The sequence below is a fragment of the Pseudorasbora parva genome, chromosome 22 (assembly GCF_024679245.1).
Source record: "Pseudorasbora parva isolate DD20220531a chromosome 22, ASM2467924v1, whole genome shotgun sequence".
Taxonomy (NCBI): Eukaryota; Metazoa; Chordata; class Actinopteri; order Cypriniformes; family Gobionidae; genus Pseudorasbora; species Pseudorasbora parva.
Window position 1 is genome coordinate 38,540,440 of NC_090193.1, and position 26,383 is coordinate 38,566,822.

At 37.6% G+C, this 26,383-nt stretch overlaps 1 protein-coding gene across 1 annotated transcript in view; it reads left to right on the forward strand.

The window, feature by feature from the left end:
* LOC137058713 (CLIP-associating protein 1) overlaps positions 1–26,383 on the forward strand; it is a 95,915-nt gene that overhangs the window by 26,439 nt on the left and 43,093 nt on the right. The window contains exons 9-13 of the mRNA XM_067432102.1: positions 18,242–18,370; positions 20,237–20,313; positions 21,628–21,720; positions 23,834–23,979; positions 26,066–26,201. Of these exons, the coding sequence (XP_067288203.1) occupies positions 18,242–18,370; positions 20,237–20,313; positions 21,628–21,720; positions 23,834–23,979; positions 26,066–26,201 (581 nt within the window). The remainder of the gene's footprint in view (positions 1–18,241; positions 18,371–20,236; positions 20,314–21,627; positions 21,721–23,833; positions 23,980–26,065; positions 26,202–26,383) is intronic.

Below are 26,383 nucleotides of genomic sequence, written 5' to 3' on the forward strand. Positions count from 1 at the left end.
TGAGGTTTCTTCTGTGTGTGTGTGTGTGTGTGTGTGTGTGTGTGTGTGTGTGTGTGTGTGTGTGTGTGTGTGTGTGTGTGTGTGTGTGTGTGTGTGAATTGCTCACTGGTGAGATTGTTCCTGTTGTGAAGCTATTGTTCCCTCGCTGCCCCAGTTTTATTGTGTGTGTGTTTTGTGACCGGAGTTTTGGTTTCGCTTGGGACGGAGGAATGTGGACAGGGTTTCTCTTTCTACAGTACATGATGCAAACAAAAAAATACACTCTGAAGCATATAAATGGCAAAAGTAATGACTAAAAGCATTGCTTCAAGTGTCAAGCACCCACTATGTTTTGCGTCAATCCACCTATAATTGCTATAATTGCATGGTTTAGTAGTGCATTAGGCTGAAATAGATTAACATTGAAGAAACTGTGCATGAGAGTTTTGTGAAACAGGAGTATTTTACACCAGAGCTGTTTGTCTTTGTTTTGTTTTAGTTATTTCATCATCCGTTAGGTGAAAATCGAGTATCTGAATAGGGTTGTCAACAGTATCAGTACTCAATTTTTAAATATGTGATAGAATATCTTTGGCACCCGCTGATAGGCACTGTTTTCAAACACTCGTGTGTGTATGTGTATAAGCACTCTATGAAGAGCATCATCGGTTTCTTTTTACAACGTGATTTTATATCGTGATAGCCAATCACAGGCATATCTGTTGAGTGCATGAATACAATGGCCAATCAGAGGTTATGTTATGTTGGGGACGTTTTCGTCCATTATGGGGTGCTGTTGAGTCTTAATTTGGCCACAACTTTCTTTGCATTTCAGCAAATAGAATTATTTTTTGTGACAAATCTTATTTTGACACATATTTTGGAAAAATGCATTGAAAATGAAAAAAAAAAAAAAACTCAACAATACACTTGTTGGCAAATTCACTAGCCTTTTGTTATGTGCAGGATGAAAACATCCACTAAATTAAACTGCTGTAAAAATGTTTCAGATAAATATTTTGTTCACATTGTTTTGCATAAATCTATTAATCAACATCAGTCCTGACCAAAACTACTAAATGTAAAATAAAATAAAATAAATAAATAAAAAACTGATTCAAAACTGATTTGAAAAAACAAAACAAAAAACACATAATGGATTTTTTTAAAAACCTTTTATCACAGTATTGAGCATGTCCAAGATTAGTAACCACATTGACTTTGGTGCATTGTTAGTTTTTGTGCAGCATTAGATTTGAATGTTCTGTCCCTCATTTACCATTGTAACAACAGAAGAGAGGCTCTCGGGCGTAAACGTCACATCCTTTTGATTATCCAGAGTCTTTCACTTAAAAATTAGTCTACAGCATTAATTTGCTTCATTTTGATGCATTTTTCAGAAAACAAGGCTTAATATCTTGTCATTTTGCTTCTAATGTAAATGTATTTTGGATTTTAAAACATTTGGATGTTTGTACTATAAAACAAGGAAAAAACACTTCAAAAACACTCAACACTGATTTATTCTGTCTCCAAAATGGACAAAAACACCATAAAAGCATCATAAAGTTATGACTCATGCACTTTATTCCAAGTTTTCTGAACTCATACGATGCCTTTGTGTGAAGAACACAGAATTAAAGGGTACACAACACACACAGTTTCTGTCAGTCTCATGTTAATCTTGATTCTTTCTGAAAACAGCCAAGTCCGTGGAGGCATGCAGTGGACGGAGCTAAAGAGACACACACACACACACACACACACACACACACACACACACACACACACACACACACACACACACACACACACACACACACACACACACACACACACACACACACACACACACACACACACACACACACATCAACCAGAGAAAAAGCATGTCCATTAACGAGTTTTGTTCGGGTTACGGGAGCCGGCGTTGTGTGCTTAGACCTTCGAGATCAACAATGTCACTAAAGAAGTGTGTTTCTGGTGTGAGAGAAAGATCAGCTTCTTCAGCTTCTCAAATTACCAGCGTTAAGGGAACAGTGGATGCAGTTTGTTTTTCTGAAGTTCTGCAAGTGTGTGTGTTTGTTCCTGGTCATGAGTCGAAACCGCAGGCAGTGTGTCACGTACACACAAAGGAAATGGTGCGAGGAGGTATTGTGTGTGTGTGAGTGTGTGTGTGTGTGTGTGTGTGTGTGTGTGTATGTGTGTGTGTGTAGGCATGTTTTTGTGAAATATGAGGACACAAATGTGTATAATGACATGGGTATAACACAGGTATTACAGGAGAGGGTGAAATATGAGGACATTACCCATGTCCCCACTTTTCAAAAGGCTTATAAATCACACAGGAGGAGTTTTTTTTAGAAAATTAAAATGCAGAATGTTTCCTGTGATGGGTAGGTTAAGGGGCTGTGTGTGTGTGTGTGTGTGTGTGTGTGTGTGTGAGCCTGTTTATGTGGTTTATGAGGACACAAATTTGTATAACTACATGGGTATTACACTGGTATTACACTATAAATGTGGTTTATGAGGACATATCAAATGTCCTCATATTTCAAATAGCTTTAAAAACATACTAAATTATGTTTTTTTGAGAAAGTAAAAATGCAGAATGTTTCCTGTGATGGGTAGGTTTAGGGGTAGGGGCAGTGTAAGGGGATAGAAAATACTGTTTGTACAGTATAAAAACCATTACGCCTATGGAGAGTCCCTGTAAACCACATAGACCAACATTGTGTGTGTGTGTGTGTGTGTGTGTGTGTGTGTGTCTGTGTGTGCGTGTGTGTGCTCATCTGGGACAAGTGCCCATACAAGGAATTCCGCCATTTATGACGTCACATGAGAGCCATACTCAAAAAAAATCTGTGTATTTGGCCCAGAAATACTCCTGAAATGTTGTCCATGTTTAGCATGAGAATCAACTCTTTAAAGGCCCTTTCACACTGGATGCGATTTTGACGTGCGAATAATTCGCACGATGGTTTTATTTTTTGGTCAGCTGTTTGTGTAATGAGCGCTTCCACACCGAACGCGAATGTGCTGCGGCGAAAAAACGGCATTTATTTTTTTCGTTTCAGTTTCGATTTTTTTTTACTCTAGCAGCGTCAAAACGGCTTCAACCAATCACATACAAGGAAACAAAGGTGACGAAATGTCCAGTTGATGTCACGAGCTATTCACTCAACATTAACCATTGCCAGGTATGGCATATCTCATGAGATTACAGCTGTAGGTCTAGTCAAAGCAGTGCATCTGCAGCTGGGTTTACTACTGTGTTTACAGACAGCAATAACCTAAGTTAACCTTTTATATATCGTTTTTTTTTTTTAACCTTATGTCCGCGATTATGGAAAGTGAATGTGCTGCCATCAGTATGTCTGTGACACTTAAATGTTTACATTGTGACTGAACTGGAAACAGACCGGATGGATTGGTTCTGAAGAGCGCGGTTTGTCTCGTCAGATGCGCTGCTGTGTTACGTCATAGACAAGGGAAGATGGTGCGAGGACTCAAGTGCATGGAAAATGATAATTTATTGACAAAATAAAGCAAATACAAAACAAAACACCCACGAGGGGGCTTAAACACATAATAGAACATAAAACAAAAACTCGAACATACCAAATGAAATAGCAGGAGGAAGGGGAGATAAACATGAAACAAGGATCCAACACAGACTGGCACACACAAGGAGCTTATAAGGAAATCAAGAGGGAACAGGTGGGAGAAATAAACACTAATCAGATAACAGGGGGGAGGGATCAGACAATGACAGGAGCACATGCTAGACATGACAAAACCCACATGTGCACACAAGACAGGACAGGCATGTGACATGCTGTCTCGGGATGAGATCCTCAAATTGTCCCACAGACTTAAGAAAGTACTAAAGTGCAGAACCAGCCATGATAAAGATTTAGCTCCTGTACATGATTAGCATACTCCCCTTCAGACTCTCTGTCCTTCAAGACTGGGTTGCACCCGAAACCGTCTTTTAAATAAAATGAAAAGCTCATCTTCACTGTCCGTGTTTTCTCAGCTGACGCAGCAAATGTTTTGGAGTGTTGGAGCTCTGAACGTTGCAAATTAGTGTCGCGGCTGATGTGAATGGCTTTGACGCGAAGTATTCGCATGCGAAATATACGCTTATTCGTTTCGCTTTTTCGTTACGTGTCCGGTGTGAAAGGGCCTTTACAGTGTAAATAAGTCAGAATGCATGAAATAGCATTGGACCCCTCTTTAACCCGTTCACACCAATGCACAATATTATTCTGTTTATTGTAAGCGCCTGTCGCTTTAAATGCTCAATCTCTTCAGCTGGAAAAAATCGTTCGAGCTATTTCACTCTTCTGTGCCATGATTGTTACGTTATATTTGTGGTGTGGTGTGATCTTTAACACTATCTCTATCGTAATAGTTATCTCACTTGTTGTAAACATGCTTGATGTTCTTTCACTCCACACTCTAAAAAAATGCTGGGTTGTTTCAACCCAAATTTGAGTCAAATATGGACAAACTAGGGCTGCACGGTTAATCGAAATCGAACCGCAATCGCGATTTGGCTTGTGTGCGATTATGAAAGCTCAAAGGCTGCGATTTTAATTAAATAAATAAATGCCCAGTGTTAGCGAAGAGCGGCTCTGTGATAAACGCTGCTCCGTCTAAAAGTTGCTTATAACGTGCGTTTGAAAAACAAAGCAACACGAGTCAAACATCTTCACAAACTAGTGAAGCGTTCATAAACCTGTTCAACAAAAGACGTTTAATAACATGTTTTACCTCAGTTCATATCGTCAGTCGAGTGTGTGTGAGCTAATGTGGCTTCTCATCAGAGTGAGGCAGACGAGGCGTTATTTTATAGTATTCTATGCCAATCAGCACTGCATTATAATACACTTTATTATGAAAATACCCTTGACGGCTTGAAGAACTCAAATACACCATATTTTGCTGCAGTCGTGTTTATTGTCGTCATGTTTAATCAAAGCATCTCTATCTTCTGTTTACACCGCTTTAGCTTCACATCAGGGATTTCCTGAAAACTAACGTCAATTACTTCTCTGAGGCAAATGTGGCGTTTTCCGCTCGAGGGCGCCCTCTGGCTTTCAGTATGAATTAAAAAAGTTTGGCTAATCAATAATAAAAAAAATAATACTTATACTTATATATATATATATATATATATATATATATAGTATATATATATTTGAGAATATATATATTTAGTCATAGGCTGTCTGCATATTAATAGGTAACCCAGCAGTTTTTTTTTTGTAAAATAAGTTTTCTTTAAAATATTACAAAAAATAAATAAATAATTAGTATTAGTATTATATTGTTATATTTATTCTGACATACTCTTTTTTATTTGTAATTATGAAAATGTTATTGTAATGGTAATATTTCTTATTTTTAAAAATATTTTTAGCAGTAATAATAATCATAATTATTATTATTAGTCACATTAATATAAAAACACAAAATGTTAAATACACACTCTTTTCATTTGTAAAAAATAATAATAACAATAATCGCATTTTAAATCGCAATCGCAATTTTAGCCAGAATAATCGCAATTATATATATTTTCCCCAAATCGTGCAGCCCTAGGACAAACCCAACTGGGGTTGAAACAACCCAGCATTTACAAAGTTCTGAAATGTCATTGACGTTTATGCTCCGATTCCAAAATGTCATCAGATTTGACAGTTTTCATTTTTGTGTGAACTATTCCTTTAAATGCGCGTGAGGTCAGTAGAGAGGGAGTCGCTGCAGATGCAGTGAGCGTGTGTGTGTGTGAGTGTGTGTGTTTAGTCACAGCACACAGCAGAGCTTCATTACTACAAATCAAGCCTCCGTCATGACAGCAGGGGACGGTAAGATCTCATGAACATCTGCATTCAGTTCATCAGCTCCAGATGTGTTGGTGCATTGTGAGGTTTGCACGGGTTTGTTTCTGTGTGACGATGAGATCTAATGCAGGTACCGGTCCAGGGTTTCAGGGTCTCGTCTGATAGTCTGTGAGAGAGCTGTGAGTTTTAGCATCTTAAGCTGGATGTGTCTTCAGGAATCATCATCATTAGCGTGTTAATGCTGTTTTAACGGCTCGTTTCACGGCTCAGGTATCTGAAGCGCTCTGAAGTATTCATGATCATGAACTCAATATTTGATACTCTTCCATCCACGCGACTCCAGTCCTGGGATGTGCGTCTTTTTCACCTTTAGGGATTTTCTGATAGGATTCTCTGCCCAGCTTTTCAAGAGGAAAATGTCCCGTTATCCCCTTTGGCTCCGTTTACACGTCTCCAATGTGACCACTTGAGATCGGGTTTCTGTCTTTGAGGGGTCCGTCTCTGATTTCGTGACTCACTTATGTAACATGCATGTAATAAATGACTTATATAAACCACAACATAAAAATGCACAGCTAAAGGTTAAGGCTTGCACCAATGCCCTATTATACTTTTGAGGTCACATGGGTTTCTGACCGCCTGTTGCATAAACCGCTTACCAGTATTACAAGGTATAGTCATTTTTTTTTCCAGGTCATAACTGTTTGTCAGTTGCATAACATTTTTGATTGATCTATCTTTGATACAAAAGACTAGCCTGCTAACTGCTAGTAGACACATTCTTAACATAATGGCTGTGTTTATGCAAATCAAACACTTTAAACCCCATTTGTAGATTGATTTCTTTTTTTTCTTCCCCTCCCCCCCCCGGATTGCAATAGGTCTACTTCTCTGAGAAATATATACTAATTAATAATAAGTTAAATCTTAAAATATATTTTTAGTATCTATTATAATAATATGTTATAACTTTAATAGCCTACGTGAATTGTAATATTTCTGAGAAAATGTTTAAATGTTTTTTTTTAATCAAGTTAATCCAAATTATTTTTTAGAATTTAAAATGTAGCCTAAATATATTTTTTTAGCATCTATTATACAATTTTATAACTCAAGTGGATTGTAATATTTCTGAGAAAATTTTAAAATCAAATCAAATTTAGTTTTAGAATTTTAAATCTTAAATATATATTTTTTGTATCTATTATAACAGTTAATACTCAAATATTGTAATATTTTTGAGAAAATATTTAAATGTTTTTTTAACCAAGTTAATATTTATAAAAACATTTTTTTATATAAAGTTAATCGAAATTTAGTCTTAGAATTTTATAAATCAGTTTTTAGTATCTATTACCAAATGTAATAACTCAAGTGGATTGTAATATTTGAAAATGTTTTTTTTTTTATCAAATCAATCCAAATTTAGTCTTAGAATTTTAAATCTTATATATTTTAGCATATATTATAAAATTTAATAACTCAAATGGATTGTAATATTTTTGAGATTTTTTTTTTTGGTTAATTCAAATTTAGTTAGAATTTTATAAATATATATATTTTTACTATATATTACAAAATGTAATAACTCAAGTGTATTGTAATATTTCTGAGAAAAGAAAGTTTAAATAATGTTTTGTCACGTACAGATAAGGGAAAACGGAGCGAGGACTCAATTGGTGGAGGGAAACAGATTTATTAAATGAAATACAAACATAAACAAAACACCCACGAGGGGGCAAATCAAACTTGAAACAAACTAAACACGAAGAGCAGGAACAAATGGCACACCAGAGAACAGGGCGACATCCAACAACGATCCAGCACAGGACTGCAAACACAAGGAGATTATAAAGGGAACATGCAAGGCAGGTAATGAGGGAGAACAGGTGGGGCAAATGAACCAATAATCAGAAAACAAGGGCAGGGTTGACAGTAGACCGGAGACATGACATCAGACCAAACATAAACACAAGCACCGGGCCAGAAGCGAGCCTGCAGTCTCCCTCTCAGATACTGAAGCTTTCTCGCCTCGATCGCCCCCCGGTGACCGGTCCCAGTATAGTCGCCCCTCTGTGTTTTCTAATGGACGCGAGGCAAACTAAATAATAAAATTACACTTCAAATATTTTTTCCCCAAAGTTAGTTTATGTCACTGAAGGTAGTTATCATCACGATGATTTCATTTCAGGTGTTCGTTTTTAAAATAAGTTTAGTTTGAGTTAGTTATTTAAAGCCCCACTTGGCTACTTTTGCTCTCGGGGTCCCCCTACAGTTTGGAAAAAATAATGTCCTCAACTACTGTCGTAAGATCTGTCATCCTACATCAGGGGATGCCATCGCGCGTGCATTTGTTGACATGACAACCCTGATAGCCCTGAACTAGTGATGCGCGGGTCGTCTCATAACCCGCGGACCCTGTATGTCTATTTAATGGTCGCGGGTGCGCGGCGGGTTGTAAAAATATATCCAGTGGTGCGGTGCGGGCCAAATAACTTCATAAAAGCGTCCCGCGGGTCGGTGCAGCACTAACAGTTCCCCTGAACACTGCAGGAGGAGTTCACATGCAGGTGTTCTTCTGGCGGCGCGTGTGAAATGTCTTCATCCCAGGTAACGTTACAGTCAGTGGCTTATGCTTCAGCATGTCATATGAATATAATTTCATGGGTTTTATTTTTTTCAAACGCCAAATGATCGCGATGCTCACGTTTACAAGCCAGCGTCATTATAGTAGTCTATTGGTTACCGTTTTACAGAATCTATATGATACTTCAGTTCAATGTTTGAGTGGTCGGTAATCACCGTAACAAGCTGGACAGCATCGGTCGGGCACGCCTCCTTCAGCTCACGCCGACGAGCAAACGCTGGTCACATGTTGATCCTCGTCCTGCCTTTAATCCCATCACTTTTTCGTTTCCTCTTATTGCTTTCCTCCAACAAAACCTTTTCTTTCTTATTTGTCTCTGCTGCTTCGGACATGACTATATTATCCGACGAACAAAGTTGGGCTCGCACGTCCGAATGTAAGGAAGTGTGTGTGTTGTGGAAGTGACGTATATGCCGTAAAGCAGTCGAATTTTGTAGTTCTTTTTTTTTTTCTCGGGTTACTACCCGAAACCCGAAGTTTAAAAGTACGATTAAAAACGATACAGACCCCATCAGGCTATGGCAGACGTGTCATTCAACCTATTGTAAGTCGATTTATCATCACAAGAGTCTTAAAAAATATATTATGAAGGTTGAAAAGTTACCTAGTGCTGCTTTAATGCTATAAAAACGGTGTGTGTGACGTCATGATTGACAGCTGAGACTGACGGCTTCTCTGAGTGAAGTTGTCACTGAGGCACTAACGGACTTTTTTCAGGATTTTTGGGAGCAGATTAGAGCTTTAGCTTTAATTTCTACATTTCCATAACTGTTTATTTCACACCAACATAATTAATTGTTCTGCATCTGCGAGAGTGTGGGCGGGCTTTTGATATCGCAGCTGTACTTCCTGCTCTACTTCCTGTGCTCTACTACGCAACTCCGGTCCCGAAATCGCTACTGCGCAGACTCGGTCCCAAGATGTCCGCGCCGTGCAAGGCCGCCTGAAAGCTTCAAATCTGCCAAGCGGAAACAGATGATGTCGAGTCGTCCATATTTTTTTACGGCCTATGGCCAGAAGTGACAAAAACACGACGTGTGCTAAACAAGACATGACAGACATGTGACAGTTTTTAATCAAGTCAATCCAAATTTAGTCTTAGAATTTTAAACCTTTAAATATATATTTTTTTAGCAAATATTGTAAAATGTAATAACTCAAATGGATTGTAATGTTTTTGAGAAAATTTGATTAAAAAAATAAAGTTAAATTTAGGTTTAGAATTTTAAATCTTAAATATATTTGTAATATCTATTATACAATTTAATAACTTAATATAATATTTCTACTCATCTGAGGAAATTATTAATACTCTTGAAAATGTTAATGTAGTTTTAAAAAAAATAAAATAAGGAAAAATGGCTCTTGCATATGTTCTATTTTAAATCTGAATAATGCATGTATAGTTTTCACCATGAAAATCACATTGGCGTTACAAACGAAGAATCAAACACTTATATTCAGCACTGGCCAATTATGAACCGAGACAGATCTCGAGTCAGTTTAACACTAGCAGTGAAATGAGCTCTAGTAATCGTGATGCTTGACGTTTCAATAGTCAGTTAAATCGATTCGAGTTTGTCTGTTGAGTGTTTCATAAACAGAAAATGAGCCCCAGTTTCCTCCCATGCTTGTGTTTTCAGCTGAATGTTGCTTTTGTCCTGGATTTCTCAGCTGCCAATTAACATGCCTGCGGTGAATACAAGCCTGTGTGTGAATCAGAGAGAGACGCGCATCAACTTCAGACGCCCGACGCGACGCGATGAGGTCTAGAGGAGGTTTGTGCAGTTTAATATGGTCTAAACCCTCCGCTTTAGGGAGAGAAACGCAGTAGGGATTTCGGTGTGTTTACAGCGTCTTGTGTGTGTTTCGTAAGAGTGAATCGCTGGGCTTTCACAGCATTTTGAGATCAGCCCACACATACACACACACACACACACCTCTGTGCAAAAATAAGCAGCTTTGGATTGGACGCACGGCTGAAATAGGACACTTTTTTCTACCTCTGGTCGGTCCAGCTACTCGTCACTTCATATGAAACAATTAAGAAGTAGGTTAGAGAATAATTTGAGCTTTGCTGATGAAATATTGTGTATTTTTTGCCTTTGAAGGAGGGAGAACGATCTTTTTTTTGATGCTTTAATGCACCTCGATGCACACATGCAAATTCATCCCAAGATCAAATGAAAGGAAAGAGAAATTATATTTTGCATTAACAAAAGAAAGCCGGGCACCATTCAGTTTCTTCTAATATATCTTTGTTTTCATGACAATTAAGCAATTTAAGCTTCAAATTCTCATTAATGCAATGATGAAACAACTGTATTATTTAAATGAAATATTTATAGATCATGCAGTATTTATTGTCAGATCAGGATTAACTAAATCTAAATCTAAACCACACAAAAACATTTCATTCCCTGATGCTGACGTGATGCCCCTCTCTTTTATACTGCCGTCTTTGATCTTGGAAGTAGTTAAAGATTATTATTACACGGCTCTGTGAAATACTTGATTCTGATTGGTCAATCGCGCATTCCAGCGGTGTGTTATTTCCAGATAACAGCCGCTCATCCGGGTACTACGAGTTATCTTGACCGGTTCTACTTCTGTGCTTAACGCTGGCGCCATCTTGTGGCTTAAACAGCCGTGGGTTACAATGGAAGACATCAAGGCAGGTTTCCTTTAACGTTTTTAATATAGATCTTTTTCTTACACAAACGCATCGATTCGAATCAGAAGGCTCTATTAACCCATCGGAGTCGTGTGGAGCGCGTTATTTGACGGACAGCTGCATTTTTTATGGACTTCAAACACAACTACAACTACTGCTGGGATTAACGTTAGCCTGGACTTTTTAAATATAACTCTGATTGTGTTTGTCTGACAGAAGAATGTCATAAACACCTATAATGACTTGAGGGAGAGTAAATCATAGGCTTGGTTTCATTTTTGGGTGAACTAACGTTAACCCTTTCAGCATTCAAATCTTCAGCAATAGATAAAGGCTTAAAGCAGGTTGGAACTGTTTTCCTTTGCGAAAGCTTTGTGTAAGAGCAAATAAAATATTTAATCTCGAGACAATATTTTGTGTCTAATAATTATTTATTTGAGACTAGTAGCCGTGTAATAAGCGGGATAATGTCCACCCAGCCGGTTGTTATCTCAGAATAAACCCCTTCAGAGTGACGCTCCGCTTCGCCTCGGGGTCCTGATCACTCTGGCGGGGTTTATTCTGCGATAACACCCAGCTGGGTGGACATTATCCCTTACATAAACTGTAGCTCATATTGCAGCTGTTTTGTATATAGCGTAGATTTATATTCATTTTGCGGAGACACTTTTATGTGGCCGAGTGTAAATGGAAGACTTTTAAAGTTCCCCTTGAGTCAATCATTTTATCCCTTAAAACTCATCTATCAAAATATGCTGTATGGACTTTCCCGTTGGTGCACTCACAGACATAATATATAACAGATATCCTCTACTATTAATATTAGACATATTTTTGTGAGGAGTATCTATTCACACCAAGTGCAAATAGTGTGCCTTGATGGCAAGTGTCACATGCCTGTCCTGTCTTGTGTGCACATGTGGGTTTTGTCATGTCTAGCATGTGCTCCTGTCATTGTCTGATCCCTCCCCCTTGTTATCTGATTAGTGTTGATTTCTCCCACCTGTTCCCTCTTGATTTCTTCCCCTTATAAGCTCCTTGTGTTTGTCTGTCTGTGTTGGATCCTTGTGTATGTCTCGTCTATGTCTCCCGGTTCCCCGTGAGTCCTTGGTATGTTTGAGTCTTTGTTTTATGATTATGTGTTTTTTACCCCTCGTGGGTTTTGTTTTGAGTTTGTTTTATTTTATAATAAATTATCATTTTCTGCACTTGAGTCCTCGCACCATCTTCCCTTGTCTATGACGTGACAGCAAGTGCTATTCGCGCTAGCGCCGTCTAACAATGGCTGTTTGGGCCAAAGAAGATTACAAAAAGACACAAATATTGTGCAGTCAGTAAAGTGATGGCTTAATAATCGAGGTTTTGACGTGATTGACCAGGGTTCTACATTTTGTCTTTTGTCTCACAATGTAGGCTAACGTTACGCAGTGACTGATGTAGCCTAATCTGACATGCAAATAGGCAAAAACATCACAGGAAACACCATACTTCAGTTCTCAAAAATATATAACTTACATTTTTACAAAATGAATAGCCTTGTCAAATGACTATCGTTTTAACTTATATGGTGGAAAGGTGACGTTTGCTAGCAGGATCGAGTGAACGATCTGTAACCAAAGTATCTACGGTTGTATTTTGTAATACAAATAATATTACCCTTTGTCATTAGACACACTATTTAGTTTGGTATGGTACTTGGTGTTTCCTGTTGTTACTGTACTAGCATCTTGCGTTATCTAGACAATGCGGTCCCTCTAAGAAACTTTCAATTTAATCTGAAATTGTTTAAACAGTCAATAAGTGGATAAATCGCTGCTCACTGCTTGCAGGAATGCAGTCGCCACTTTCTTCAGGTTAAGACGGTGAGCGAAGCTTCCTTGAAATGGGCCGAACAAACGAACGATCTTGAATTAAATTGTTGTGGTATCGGATTATAAACATCAACCATGACTGTTGACATTTTTTATCTGTGGGCAGGAAATGTAAAGTCCTCAGGTCTCCTGAACATGAAGTGTGTCCATGTGTTTACCTGATGATTCGCTCCGGCATTTCCGCCTGACAATGAACATGTTTGGACAGATGCAAATGTTGAGGGCGTGCATATAAATGATCCCCAATGCTTACGTCACGGTTGGGTTTATGTTGAGAAGCACTTCTTTTCTGTTGAGTTTTGGATTCACGAGATTTACATAAGAAGTAGGAGGCAATGATGTTTGAGACTCACAGTATGTGATGTCCATGTACTGAACAAGGTTAATTCAATTTTTCATTCTAGGGCACCTTTAATGCAGTTTTGCTGATAATGTGAATATAGGATGGTCAGGCGACGTTTAATGGAAACAGATAGGCCTACGTATTTATTGCAATGTAAATACAATTGTCTGACTCGGCAAATAACTGACAAAGTGTTTTAAAAAGGAAATGTGCAAATCTTAACTTTTTCTTCAAGTGGTATTCTTCAAGTACAGTGGTATTTTTCATAATCTTGTTAAGATGTCTTCACACTCTGTGTCTGTATAGCTCTGGTTGTACAGTCAGTAAGAGTATCATTGGAGCTATTCAATGGACCGTTCGACCACCGAATCGGGCAGTAATATCAAACGAAGTGAACATCACTGATCATCGTTCTCGCTAAAACATATTTTGTCATAACATGAGATCTGCAGTTAAGTTTAAAGAGGAATTATTGGAATTAGCCTGTGTTTAATCCTTGCTGTCACTGAAACAGCGTCACAGGAAAAGGGATCAAACGTTGCACATCCACGTTTATCTAAATTCATATCATTTTTGTTTAAATTCTGAGTAATGACTTTATGTAATTTCAGTGCATATCGCCATTAACGAAACTGGTACTTTAATGTACCCTACACGTATAGCCTATATTAAAATCTTACTTCATTACTTTCTCACTGTAGTAAAAGAGTTTGTCCATATGGGTCAGAGTTTGCGTGCAGATGCACAAATTTTCCCGTCAAGTTTGTTTTTATAAATTATGACTTGTGCGTCAGAAGTGGCGTACGCCTCTTTCAGGGCCTGTATTGTCCGTACGCAACGGTTATAAATGAGACCCCAGATGAGTCTGGAGCCCTGTTTATATATTGAAACATGTTTGGTTATGTTACGTCATCCGGTGAGTGTTTCTCACATTCCTCTCATTCAGCCTTAATGAGGATTATGAAGTTGAACTCCCTAACAGACGTTAATACAGCTACACTTTCCTAAGCCACAGTCACTTAATGTCAGCGGTCGGAGTATTTCTGTGTGTTTTAAAACCCAAAGTTTTGCACTTTAGTTTTTTTGCCAATTATCTGAATTACAGGCTCAGAAATCATTAGTAAGGGAGATCAGTGTGTGGCGAACTCTCACCCGGGTCAGTGATTGTTTAAGACGTCAGCTCGGATCTCAAAGTTCATTTGATCGCTTTTTAAAGTGTTTGCTGTGAAAGCTGGTCCTAAATTACAGGATCAGGACAGACTGATCAGCCCATGTTCATGCAGAGATGACTGTTCACTGTCATACATCGATTACAGTATGAACACCTTCCTAATATTGTGTTGGTTCTGCCAAAACAGCACTGACCCATCGAGGTGCGCTGTGGTATCTGGCACCAAGATGTTAGCAGCAGATCCTTTAAGTCCTGTAAGTTGTGAGGTAGGGACTCCATGGATCACCACTGTTCCTTCCTTGGAGCACTTTTGATAGATACTGACCACTGCAGACCGGGAACAGCCCACAAGAGCTGCAGTTTTGGAGATGCTCTGACCCAGTCGTCTAGCCATCACAATTCAACCCAAACTCGCTCAAATCCTTACGCTTGCCCATTTTTCCTGCTTCTAACACATCAATTTTGAGGATAAAATGTTCACTTGCTGCCTAATATATCCCACCCGCTAACAGGAGCCGTGATGAAGAGATCATCAGTGTTATCACGTTATAATGTTATGCCTGATCGGTGTATAATGTTTGTTATAAAAGCCTTGTTTTAAGACCCACTGTGGCATTTTATTATGTTACTAATTCACATTTGATACTTCAGCAGGAAGTGACACATACTGCATTAAATGGACTGCATTTATATAGCGCTTTTATCCAAAGCGCTTTACATTTTGCCTCACATTCACCCATTCATACACCGACGGCAATGTCAGCCATGTAAGGCGCCATCCAGCTCGTCGGGAGCAGCTGGGGTTAGGTGTCTTGCTCATGGACACTTCGACACTTGGTCAGGTGGAACCGGGGATTGAACCACCAATCTTTCGGTTTGTAGACAACCTACATGAACCACTGAGCCACTGCCGCCCCAATATTTTCATGAAGCATTAGCTTCAGTCTTCTGCCTCCTGCTGGTGAAATGTGGCGTCACACCTGCTGGCCTGCATGACCGTGTGTGTGTGTGTGTGTGTGTGTTGCTGTTTTAAACCACAATATTCCTGAATGATCTGATTTCTTCTTTCTTTTGCATTTTGACTTCTATCCAGAGCTCTGATTATTTAATTTCAGCTGTAAAGTAGCTCTACAAAAGACTACAGTGTCATTATTCAGCTCAACTTAGTTCTCATCGAATTGCATCAGTGCATTAAATCTGATAATATTACTTGTCTTTCTATCAGAAATGGGTCAATCAGTGTATACAAAAGTGTTGAGCAGCATTATATGTGTTTTTTCCGCTGGTTAACCTCATTTAGACGTTTAGTAAAGTGTGCACTAGCACTAGTTCTCGCAGTGTGTGACGCTGTTTGTTAGCACGAGGTGAAGACATCATCAGTAGTCATGATGATTACATACTTCAGTCAGCTGTTTAGATGAGACACACACTTCTCTGTGTGTGTGTGTGTGTGTGTGTGTGTGTGTGTACAGGGTGTGTGGAGATAACTATACTATTAATATTTCTGCAAAATGTGCTGTTCATGTGCAGTGATGTAGTTTATCCCACAATGCAATGCTCTCAGATTGATCTGTGCTGAATAATCCAGGAATGATATGACCAGTATTTACTATCAGACTTCTGTAAGTGATTTTAGATGTTTTGCCAAACTTCCACTAATAATAACGAAAATAATAATAAAATTATTATAGTTATGTTTTGTATTAATTATTATTATATTACACTGTCTCATTCCCCAAATCGACATCTCTCGAAAACTCTGCCGTCTAGAAACTAATAATAATAATAATAATAATAATAATAATAATAATAATAATAATAATGTTTTTAAATAATACCTGTTATATATTTAAATATTTTTAAATATATTATTATTATTAGACTCTCATTCCCCAACTTGACATCTCTTTTCAGAACCCTGACCCCTAGAAACAAATAATAACAATTATGTTTTTTAATCATACTTGTGATATTTTAAAATTAATCTTTGATTAATTATCATAATTAGCCTTCATCCCTTTAACTCGCCTTCTCTCCAAATCCCTGCCCTCTTGAGACGAATGATAATAATAATTATTTATATTAGTATTAATAATAATATTTGTATTGATATTATTTTTAAATTAAATAATAATAGTATTATTATATATAATATTATATTAATATAGTAATGTTTTGATAATACTTTTTTATTTTTAAATAAGTAATTTTTAAAAGATTTTTTTATTTGTACTTTTTTATACATTTAATACATTTGACACAAATTGGAACAATTATTTTATTTAAAAAATACTTTATTTTATTTATTAGATTTTCATTATGAGATGAAAATTAAGCATGCACTGATGTCCTGTGACAGCATACTGAACCATGCATCATTACACACTGCGTACTGTTTCACATGTAGCCTTAAAATAGTATGCAGTGTGCTAGAAGTCCATTCTGAACACAGCCTGTGTGTGTGGCCCCTCCCCCTGCTCTCTGCCAACCAGTGATCTGTGGGCGGGGCTTCATCAGTGATAGATCAGCCCATCATGCTCCAGTTTTCACACACACACACACACACAGGGAGGGGTCGAGCCGCTGGTGGAGGCTGTGTCAGAATGAGGCAGCGTGGGAAAGCATGACGATATGTTGAGGAAGCTGGTGTGCCGGAGGATCTGTGCCTGTAAGTGTCTCACTGTCCACTGCAGGAGCATCAGACAGACAGACAGACAGACGACGAGGTCGAGACGTCAGCATCTGTAGGTCAGGAGGACGAGCGGCAGAATTCGTGAATGATAGCGGCTCACATCTGTCTGTCTCTCTGCGCTGTGTGTGTGCAATCTGATAGCTGTGATTAAATGCTGCATGTATGCATGTGTGTGTGTGTGTGTATGTGTGAGGTTTTGCCTTCACCAAATGTCCTCAAAGGGATCCTTTCAATAGTCTCTGGAAGGAAAACTGCTTGATAAACATATTAAATAACGTCTGAATGAAAACACATGGGGACAGAAAGGACAGAAAATGCATAATCTTGGTGTAAAAATAAGAATTGAATAACTCATTTGTGTGTGTGTGGTTGTATTTTGCGCTTTGCAGACAAAATTGATCCTTTTGGTAGCAGTTTTTGATTGTGTGAACGACTGCATAAATGAAGTTCTCTTTTAGGGGTCAGTCAGGGGGTTTGGGCTAGATGTCTATGGTATATCCTCGTATAGATAGCTGGATAAATGTTTATGTGTGTGTGTGTGTGTGTGTGTTTTTCCCTGGAGGTTTTTGGAGTGGTTCAGACTGTGTTAGAAGGCCGCTCACAGTGAAGGATTGTGGGAAAGAGGTGTTGACATTAATGCATTATGAATAAGGTTGAGGTGTGTGTGTGTGTGTGTGTGCATAAATAATTCATGGCGATTGATCGCTGGTCTGGCAGATTTTGGTGCTGGTTCCCTCATGTGAGCGGCTCTGGATGGGGTTTTTCCTGAGCAAAGGAGCTGCCGTCCTTCAGAGCCACACACACACACACACACACACACACACACACACGGCTGATCTGAGTCTGTATGTGTAGCGTGATATCAGGATGTTCAGCTAATAACAGCTCTTCATCGCCGGCGTTACAGCCTCTCAGTCTCATATGCACACTTTTTATTATTTAGACCACTTGCTTTCAGGATGTGAAGTGAGTTTCAAAGAGTGTTCACAGGGATTTCTCTGTTATTTCTCAGATAAGAACATCGATGATGATGATTCTGTGGATGGAGGACGTTCCTCGTCGTCCTCTAAAGCGGCGTCATCGGTGCGGCGGACGGGATCTCTGCGCAGGCCGAGCTCCGCGCCCGGCACCAAGAGCTCAGGTGGAGTAAAGGAAGGCTCTGGGTTTATGTTGTTTTTATGGAGCTGATTGGGTGATGTTCTGGTGTTTTTGTAATAAAAGTAATAAAACATCTCAATTAAACTATTTTTATGCACATTGTTGGGGTATTGCATAAAAGGCACGAATCCACTTTTGCTAGTTTAACGACGGAAAAAGCACTGTCGCGCCCGGTGCATGGTCCAAAAGGGTCAACCCTCGTCTCTTACAGAGGTGGACAAAGTACACAACTCTATTACTTGAGTAAAAGTACTTCTGGTCAAATATTACTCCGTTACAAGTGAAAGTTTTACAAATAGATTTTTACTCAAGTAAAAGTACAGAAGTATTTGTTTTCAAAAGTACTTAAGTATCAAAGTAAATTTCCTTTTTTATGCCAATGCATTATTTTATTATTGTTGTATAAATGCACATTATGCCATCATGGTTTAAGTCATTCAGTGATGCTCCATCTGACACACTAGCATACGACTAACTTAAACTCATTGAAATAATTGTATTAAAGTTACAAAGCTCTTTATAAAGCTGCTGTCACTTTAAGGCCGAATGCACGGATCCAATACACTGATACACATCTGATATTCTCCCAACTTTACTCTTCTCTTTCTCCCAGATGTTTATATTTTTAATATTTTATAAGACATGCACCAAGTGTATGCCAACTAAACTAATCTTGATTTTTTTTAAAAACTGAAACATACTTTCAAAGCACAGCTATGGGTGCACACACTTGTGCCTAAGAACCGTCTTCTTCCATTTTGCTATGAACTGATCAGTGTTCAAAAAAAGTTGGGGAAATATATATGACCCTATAAGAGTGATTCCTGACAGACTGTCTGAAACAACAACACCAAAATAACTTTTAAAGATGGAAAAAATCCTCCGACTTTCAGAGCTGCTGCAGAAACGACTTTTGACCTTGATAGAAATGTAGTGGAGTAAAAAGTACGATATTTGTCTTTCAAATGTAGTGAAGTAAAAGTATCCAGAAAAAATAATACTCCAGTAAAGTACAGACACTCAAAAAGTGTCCTTAAGTACAGTACTCAAGTAAATGTGCTGAGTTACTGTCCACCTCTGGTCTCTTAATGTGTCATGGGTGTGTTTTGGGCATAACGTGCAATAAACCAATCAGAGTCTCATCTCCCTTTCCCTTTAAAAGCCAGTTGTGCTCGCACCATGAGTGGATTCAATATTCACAAAGAGGAATACAGACACCCGCAACCTGACATTGTAATGTAATAATCAGAGTGTACGCGTGTTGTGCACCACCTATAGGCTCATATCGGTAACACACTCTTTAAATAACAGAAACACTGCACTATTGACTTTAGAGCAGGTGTGTGTTGGTCAATAGTCAGTGGTTTTCAGTTCCTCACAATAGCAACGCTCCAACAATGCTCCTGAACACACCTGGTTTAGACCAGATGCCCATGGGTGAACAGACACACACACACACACACACACACACACACACACACACACACACACACATACACACACTGTGATGAGGGAACAGATGCGCACGATTGTGTTACCAAACAACAGCATCCGAACGCTAGAGAACATGACGGCTTTTATTGCGTTTCGTCTGACGCTCCGAGACCTTTATAATGAAGGGGAAAAGATCTCGCAATTTGCATTTTTTGTACATCAATTTTGTTCTCTTGAACACAGGGGATGGAAACACTGTTTTATTCGTTTATGTTTTATGCAATAATCCAATTTTGTGCATATGTTAAATTTGCAACTTTGGATGGAAACATAGCTAATGTCATGTAGCCGCTTACTAAAATTCTATGTACTATACATATCTTATAGCTGGATTTGTTGTTTGTGGTCTCCTCAGGTAAAGAGAGCTCTGGAGCCGGAGCTGTCGATGAGGAAGACTTCCTCCGTGCCTTTGAAGATGTGCCGACCGTACAGGTGAGTCACAACAGTCGTAAACCGTCCAATCAGGAGATTTGAAAAAACCCAAACTTTAATATTCAAATGTTTAGGGTCAAAAATGAAAACTTTACTCTTGATTCAGTTCGTCAAAAGTAACGTATAATGTAACAAAGTACTCCATTTCAAATAAAAGCTGTTGAACTTTCTATTCATCAAAGATTAATTAAAAATTAATCAGTTTCCACAATAATATTAAAGACACAATATGTCATTTTTCGCCACTAGATGTCGCTATTCAAAACCAAGTCCTGTCTTGCTGACTTGATTTGGCGAAGCTTTTATTCTGCCGCTTCTTCCACTCGTGTGTATATGTGGTAACGCACTGTTTTATCATATTAGATACATCTGAGTGTGTTAAAGTGATGTTATAATGCTACCCTGTGCTACTATGAGACACTTGTTCACACTGCAGTGAGCAAGATCATTAGGCACGTTAAAACATGGTACTCTGTTCCGTAAATCAAGAACACCAGATTTAAAGAATAAGACTAACTGTTTTGAGCTGGAGAACAATGATTAGTTTATGTCCATTAATGATCCAAACAGTGTCTAATAAAACACATCAGATATTAAAGCGGCTTTTGTTTCCATGGTTTCAAGGGGTAAAGTGGGTAGGATGATGTCATTGATAGGCGGCGTGTCCTGGTTAAAATTGCTGATTTCTCTGGATTAAAACATTCTTGGAAACATTTGGGATAATGCAACAAAATATATATTTTTTGGATATTTTAATCCAAAAATCTTACATATTGTGCCTTTAACCTGTTTTCAACACTGATAATAATCATAAATGTGTGTTGATCATCAGATCCTCATATGAGAGTAATTAGTGAAGGATCATGTGACACTGAAGACTGGAGTAATGATGATAAATTCAGTTTTGTTCACAGGAATAAATTACACTTCACTATATATTCACATAGAAAACAGCTGTTTTAAATGATAATATTTCACAATTTTTACTGTATTTTAGATTAAATAAATGCAGCCTTGATGAGCAGAAGAGACGACTTTCAAAAACAGTAATGCGTAAATGCAAGAGTTGTGTTTTTAAGAAAACTTGATATTACGGTAGATACTGAGATGTGTTAGTTCTCATTAGTAAAAGCATTTGTAGCTGTCTTTAAACAAAAGCAGTAGGAATGATCATCATTATCTGTGATGTGGAGCGTGGTTTGGGACGTCCTGTGCCGTGTGAGAGGACTCTGGGTTCAATGGCTTTTCCATTAGAGATCTCTGGAGAGACGCCAGATTTCAGGGAGTTTGATGACGCTATTGTTTGTCTCACAGATCTACTCCGCTCGAGAGCTCGAGGACTCCATGAACAAGATCCGAGAAATTCTGTCCGATGACAAACATGACTGGGAACAGCGAGTGGCTGCAGTGAGTCATTTCACATTCATTACGCCATGATTCTTTAGTCAGATATAATGACACTAAAGCTGTATTGTCTAACATATCCACACTCTTTTATGTCTTCCATAACATCCGAATAATTTCAATTCAAATCAATATTTTATGTCCCTCATTTATTCTAAAGCAGTAAACGTAAAGTCTTGTACGCTTTGTTTTGTAAAGCAAATCCAACTGGTCATTATAATTAGCCTGACGTGGTCATACTCAGCTGTAGTCAGAATATGAGTCTGATGCTCCATTGGGCTGTGATTATGGGGCGTGTTTCAACCAAGCGGCAACCTCCCGCGATCGCTCTTGAAGCCAATACGGAAGTAATGTAAACTGCAATTCCTCAACTGGCCACTAGGGACAGGCTCCAGAAGGGAGCAGAATCTCATTGAGCCCCATGTTAAAATTCTCAACTTTAAAGCAGAAAAAAACATGTTTACAGCCTGGAACCAATTGTGGTTTTGGCTTATAAGGCTAATTTTGATCTTCATGACAACTGTGAGGGGGGTGAATTTTTTTATAACTCATTCGTTTACGTTATAGAAAGCCTTAAAGTTCTGCATAATTAAGGGCGTGGTTACAAGTGGATAGCCATTTATCTGCCGTCTATAGTCATTGCGTCACCTCAGCTCCGCGCACATCCCGCCTTTTTGTCCATTTTCTGTTATCCGTGTGTGACACGCGATGACTCGCTCACAAGATGGCAACGCCCAGCTCGCCCCTACTTTATGCTTCAGAACGGCTTATCGGAATCCTATGGGTGACGTCACGGACACTACGTCCATATTTTTTACAGTCTATGGTTTCAACCCAACCAGGAAATACCTCGATTGGACAGACCTACAACCAATCAGAGCAACGGAGCGACGCATAACGTTACTTGTCATATGTCAACAGAGCTCAACTGCACTGTGTTGCCAAGTCCGTGTTTGTTCCACGGGTTGTTTTCTATGTCCGCGGGTTGAAGCGACTATTATGTGATATATAGACCCATGAGTGCGAATTTTAGCAGGCAACTTTGCCCAAATAACACACATTTTACCCCCCATACGCCATTTTTTCCCCGGAGAACCCCCCGAGAAGCTATTGTTTAGGGCTAGTAGTTGGCGAGTTTTGTTGTAAAAACTTGGCAACCCTGTCTGCACCAAGCATGCAGTCTCCCTCTCAGATACTGAAGCGTTCGCGCCTCAAATCGCCCCCCGGTGTCCGGTCCCAGTATAGCCGCCCTCTGTGTTTTCTAATGGACGCGAGGCAAACTAAATAATAAAATTACACTTCAAATATTTTTTCCCCAAAGTTAGTTTATGTCACTGAAGGTAGTTGTCATCACGATGATTTTATTTCAAGTGTTCGTTTTTAAAATAAGTTTAGTTTTAGTTAGTTATTTGATGCCATAAAAACGGTGTGTGTGACGTCATGATTGACAGCTGAGACTGACGGCTTCTCTAAGTGAAGTTGTCACTGAGGCACTAACAGACTTTTTTCTGATTTTTTGGGAGCAGATTGGAGCTTTAGCTTTAATTTCTACATTTCCATAATAGTTTATTTCACACCAACATAATTAATTGTTCTGCTCTCCGTTTAGGATTCAAACAAATATAACCCGAGCCCCTTTGATGACGAGATGATTACGTTACTGTTGATCATCTGTCCGTCATCGTCTAAAGCCCGCCCTGATGATTTCATTGGTCAGATCAGTTTCTGTTCGGGGATAATTACTCCTCTATGGAGCGAGGCCAGACCGAACCGCCCGCCCTGAAAATGTTGTGGGCGGGGCTAAGTTCGGCTGGCATCCAGGCTACATTATAATAGTATTTTAGGGCCATGTCATGTCATGTGATTGATTTTTTTATTTTTATTTTAGTAAATGTGAATGATGTTGTATGATTGTTGGCTGTCTTTGTTATTCTTATGTTACCTGCCTAGGGACTGCAGACGAAAAGTAGTTATTTTTACTAATTCTGGCATATTTACATGGTGTATTTTTATACAACAGTGCTCATGAATATGCATGGTCCCTATCTAATGAACGAATGAATTAAAATTGTGACCTTTGACCTGTACACAGTAGATCTGATTGTTTGGTTTGCAGCTGAAGAAGGTGCGTTCTCTGCTGTTGGCCGGCGCGTGCGATTACGACGGCTTTTCCCAGCAGTTACGGCAGCTCGAGGGAGCGCTCAAACTGTCGGCTAAAGATCTGCGCTCGCAGGTGGTGCGTGAGGCCTGCATCACACTGGGGTGAGCACTTTTACTCTCAGGCATTTAGGCATTTAAGAGACGGAAAACAAAAGCAGTTTGTCATAAAATACAATGTCAACTGGATTAAAGAATAGCAGACATTTATATATTTATATTCATATATAATGAAGTTCCTGCAATAATGAAAACTATCAATAAGTATTGAGTTATAGTTACCGGCATATATAATATTCATGTATTCCTATATGATGCTTAAAATATATTGAGTTGAAAAATCCTGCAATACTGGAAAGTATCATTAAAAATATTGAATTATATTTTTATATTTACATTCATATATAATGTTTAAAATATATATTTAATTAACACTTAAAATTCTCACAATAATAAGCATCAATGAAAAGTATTAAATTGTGTTTATATAATAGTGTATAATAGTGTTTATATATCATATTTCTATTCATATATAATGTTTTAAATATATTTAATTAATGGTTAAAATTCCTTTAATATTAAAAAGTATCAATAAAAAGTATAGAATTTTATTTATATATGTAATATTTATATTCAAATATATGATATTTAAACTAGATTTAAATACTTAAAAGTCATACAATACTGGAAAGCATAATTGTTTTAAATTATATGTGTTTAAATAATATTTATATATTTACATTCATATATAATGCAGTAATGAAACGTATCAATAAAAGTATTGAATTGTAATTATATATAAATATATAATGTATAATATATATAATGTTTCAAATATTTTAAATTAACACTCAAAGTTCCTGCAATAATGAAAAGTATCAATAAAAGTATTGAATTATATTTATATATTAACATATATGTTTAAATATATATTTAATTAAAACCTAAAATTCTCGCAATAATGATACGTATCAATAAAAAGTATTGAATTGTGTTTAAATTAAAAATGTATATTCATATATAATGTTCGAAATATATTAAATGAACACATAAAGTTCCTGAAATAACGAATGAAAAGTACTGAATTGTATTTAAATAATATTAATATATATTTATATTCATATATAATTTAAAAAATATACTTAACGTTTAAAATTTCCTTCAATACTTAAAAGCATTACCGGTAATAAAAAGAATTGAATTATATATACATACATATATATATATATATATATATATATATATATATATATATATATATATATATATATATATATATATATATATGTGTATGTATTTATGTATGTATATAATATTTATATTCATATAAAATGTTTAAAGTATATTAAATTAATATTTACAAATCATGCAATACTGGAAAGTGTCAATAAATATATTGAATTATATGTATTTATATTAAATTTATATTAATATATAGTTTTTTTTTTAAAAGATTAAATTAACTATTAGTTCCTGCAATACTGAAAAGTATCAATACATTTTTTTATTATATTTATTTATAATATGTCTATATTTATATTCTTATATAATGCTTAAAATATTTTAAATGAACATACAAAGTTCCTGCAATAATGAAAAACATCAATAAAAATATTGAACAATATTTATATAAAAATATATTTCATTAAATAAGTAAAATGTGTTTGTTTTTAGATAAATCCTTGAAAGTTCTTCATCTCCTTTCATTGTTTTCTGTACTTTAAAGCAATCCTGTGCGGTGAAAGTTAAATAAACCTAGCGTCCACATTTCTCTAGCAGTCATCTGGCCCAGCTCGAGTGAGATAGATCGACTGCTGAGTGGTGCTGACAGACTTACTTTAATGAAAAGAATCAATTAGTTTAAGTGGTCTGGTTTCAAACATTGGATGTAGTCCAGCACTATAAGATCTGCTTCACTTCATGATGGAGCAGAGAGTGTGTGAAGGCGTAAAGTGTGCATGAAAACACGCTTACACTGATGTGCTCCGTTCCAGAACCCACTTCACTGTCTACAGAGTCAACTAATCATGATATCATGCTCTAATAAGCATAAATGAAACACAAATGTTGGGTGAAATAATGCAATATCCTCTTTTAAAATAAAGCTAAAATAAAGTGTCTCAAAATGCTCCCTAGGGGCAGTGTTATACACATACAAGTGTGAGTGTGATCTCTGATGTGTCTCTTCCAGGCACCTGTCGTCTGTGTTGGGGAATAAATTTGATCACGGAGCCGAGAACATCATGCCAACGTTACTCAACCTCGTCCCCAACAGCGCTAGAGTTATGGCCACATCCGGAATGGCGGCGATCCGTCTCATTATACGAGTATGTTTACACACACACACACACACACACACACACAGACACCACATATCGGCAGCTGATGTTCTGTGTAACGTGCAGCCAGGCGTGATATCAGATTCAGAGCGGCAAACATAATCGATAGCATTGATCTGCGTGTTTGTTCGGTCTCTTCCGGTATCCTGCGTGTGTTTACGGGGGGTTTT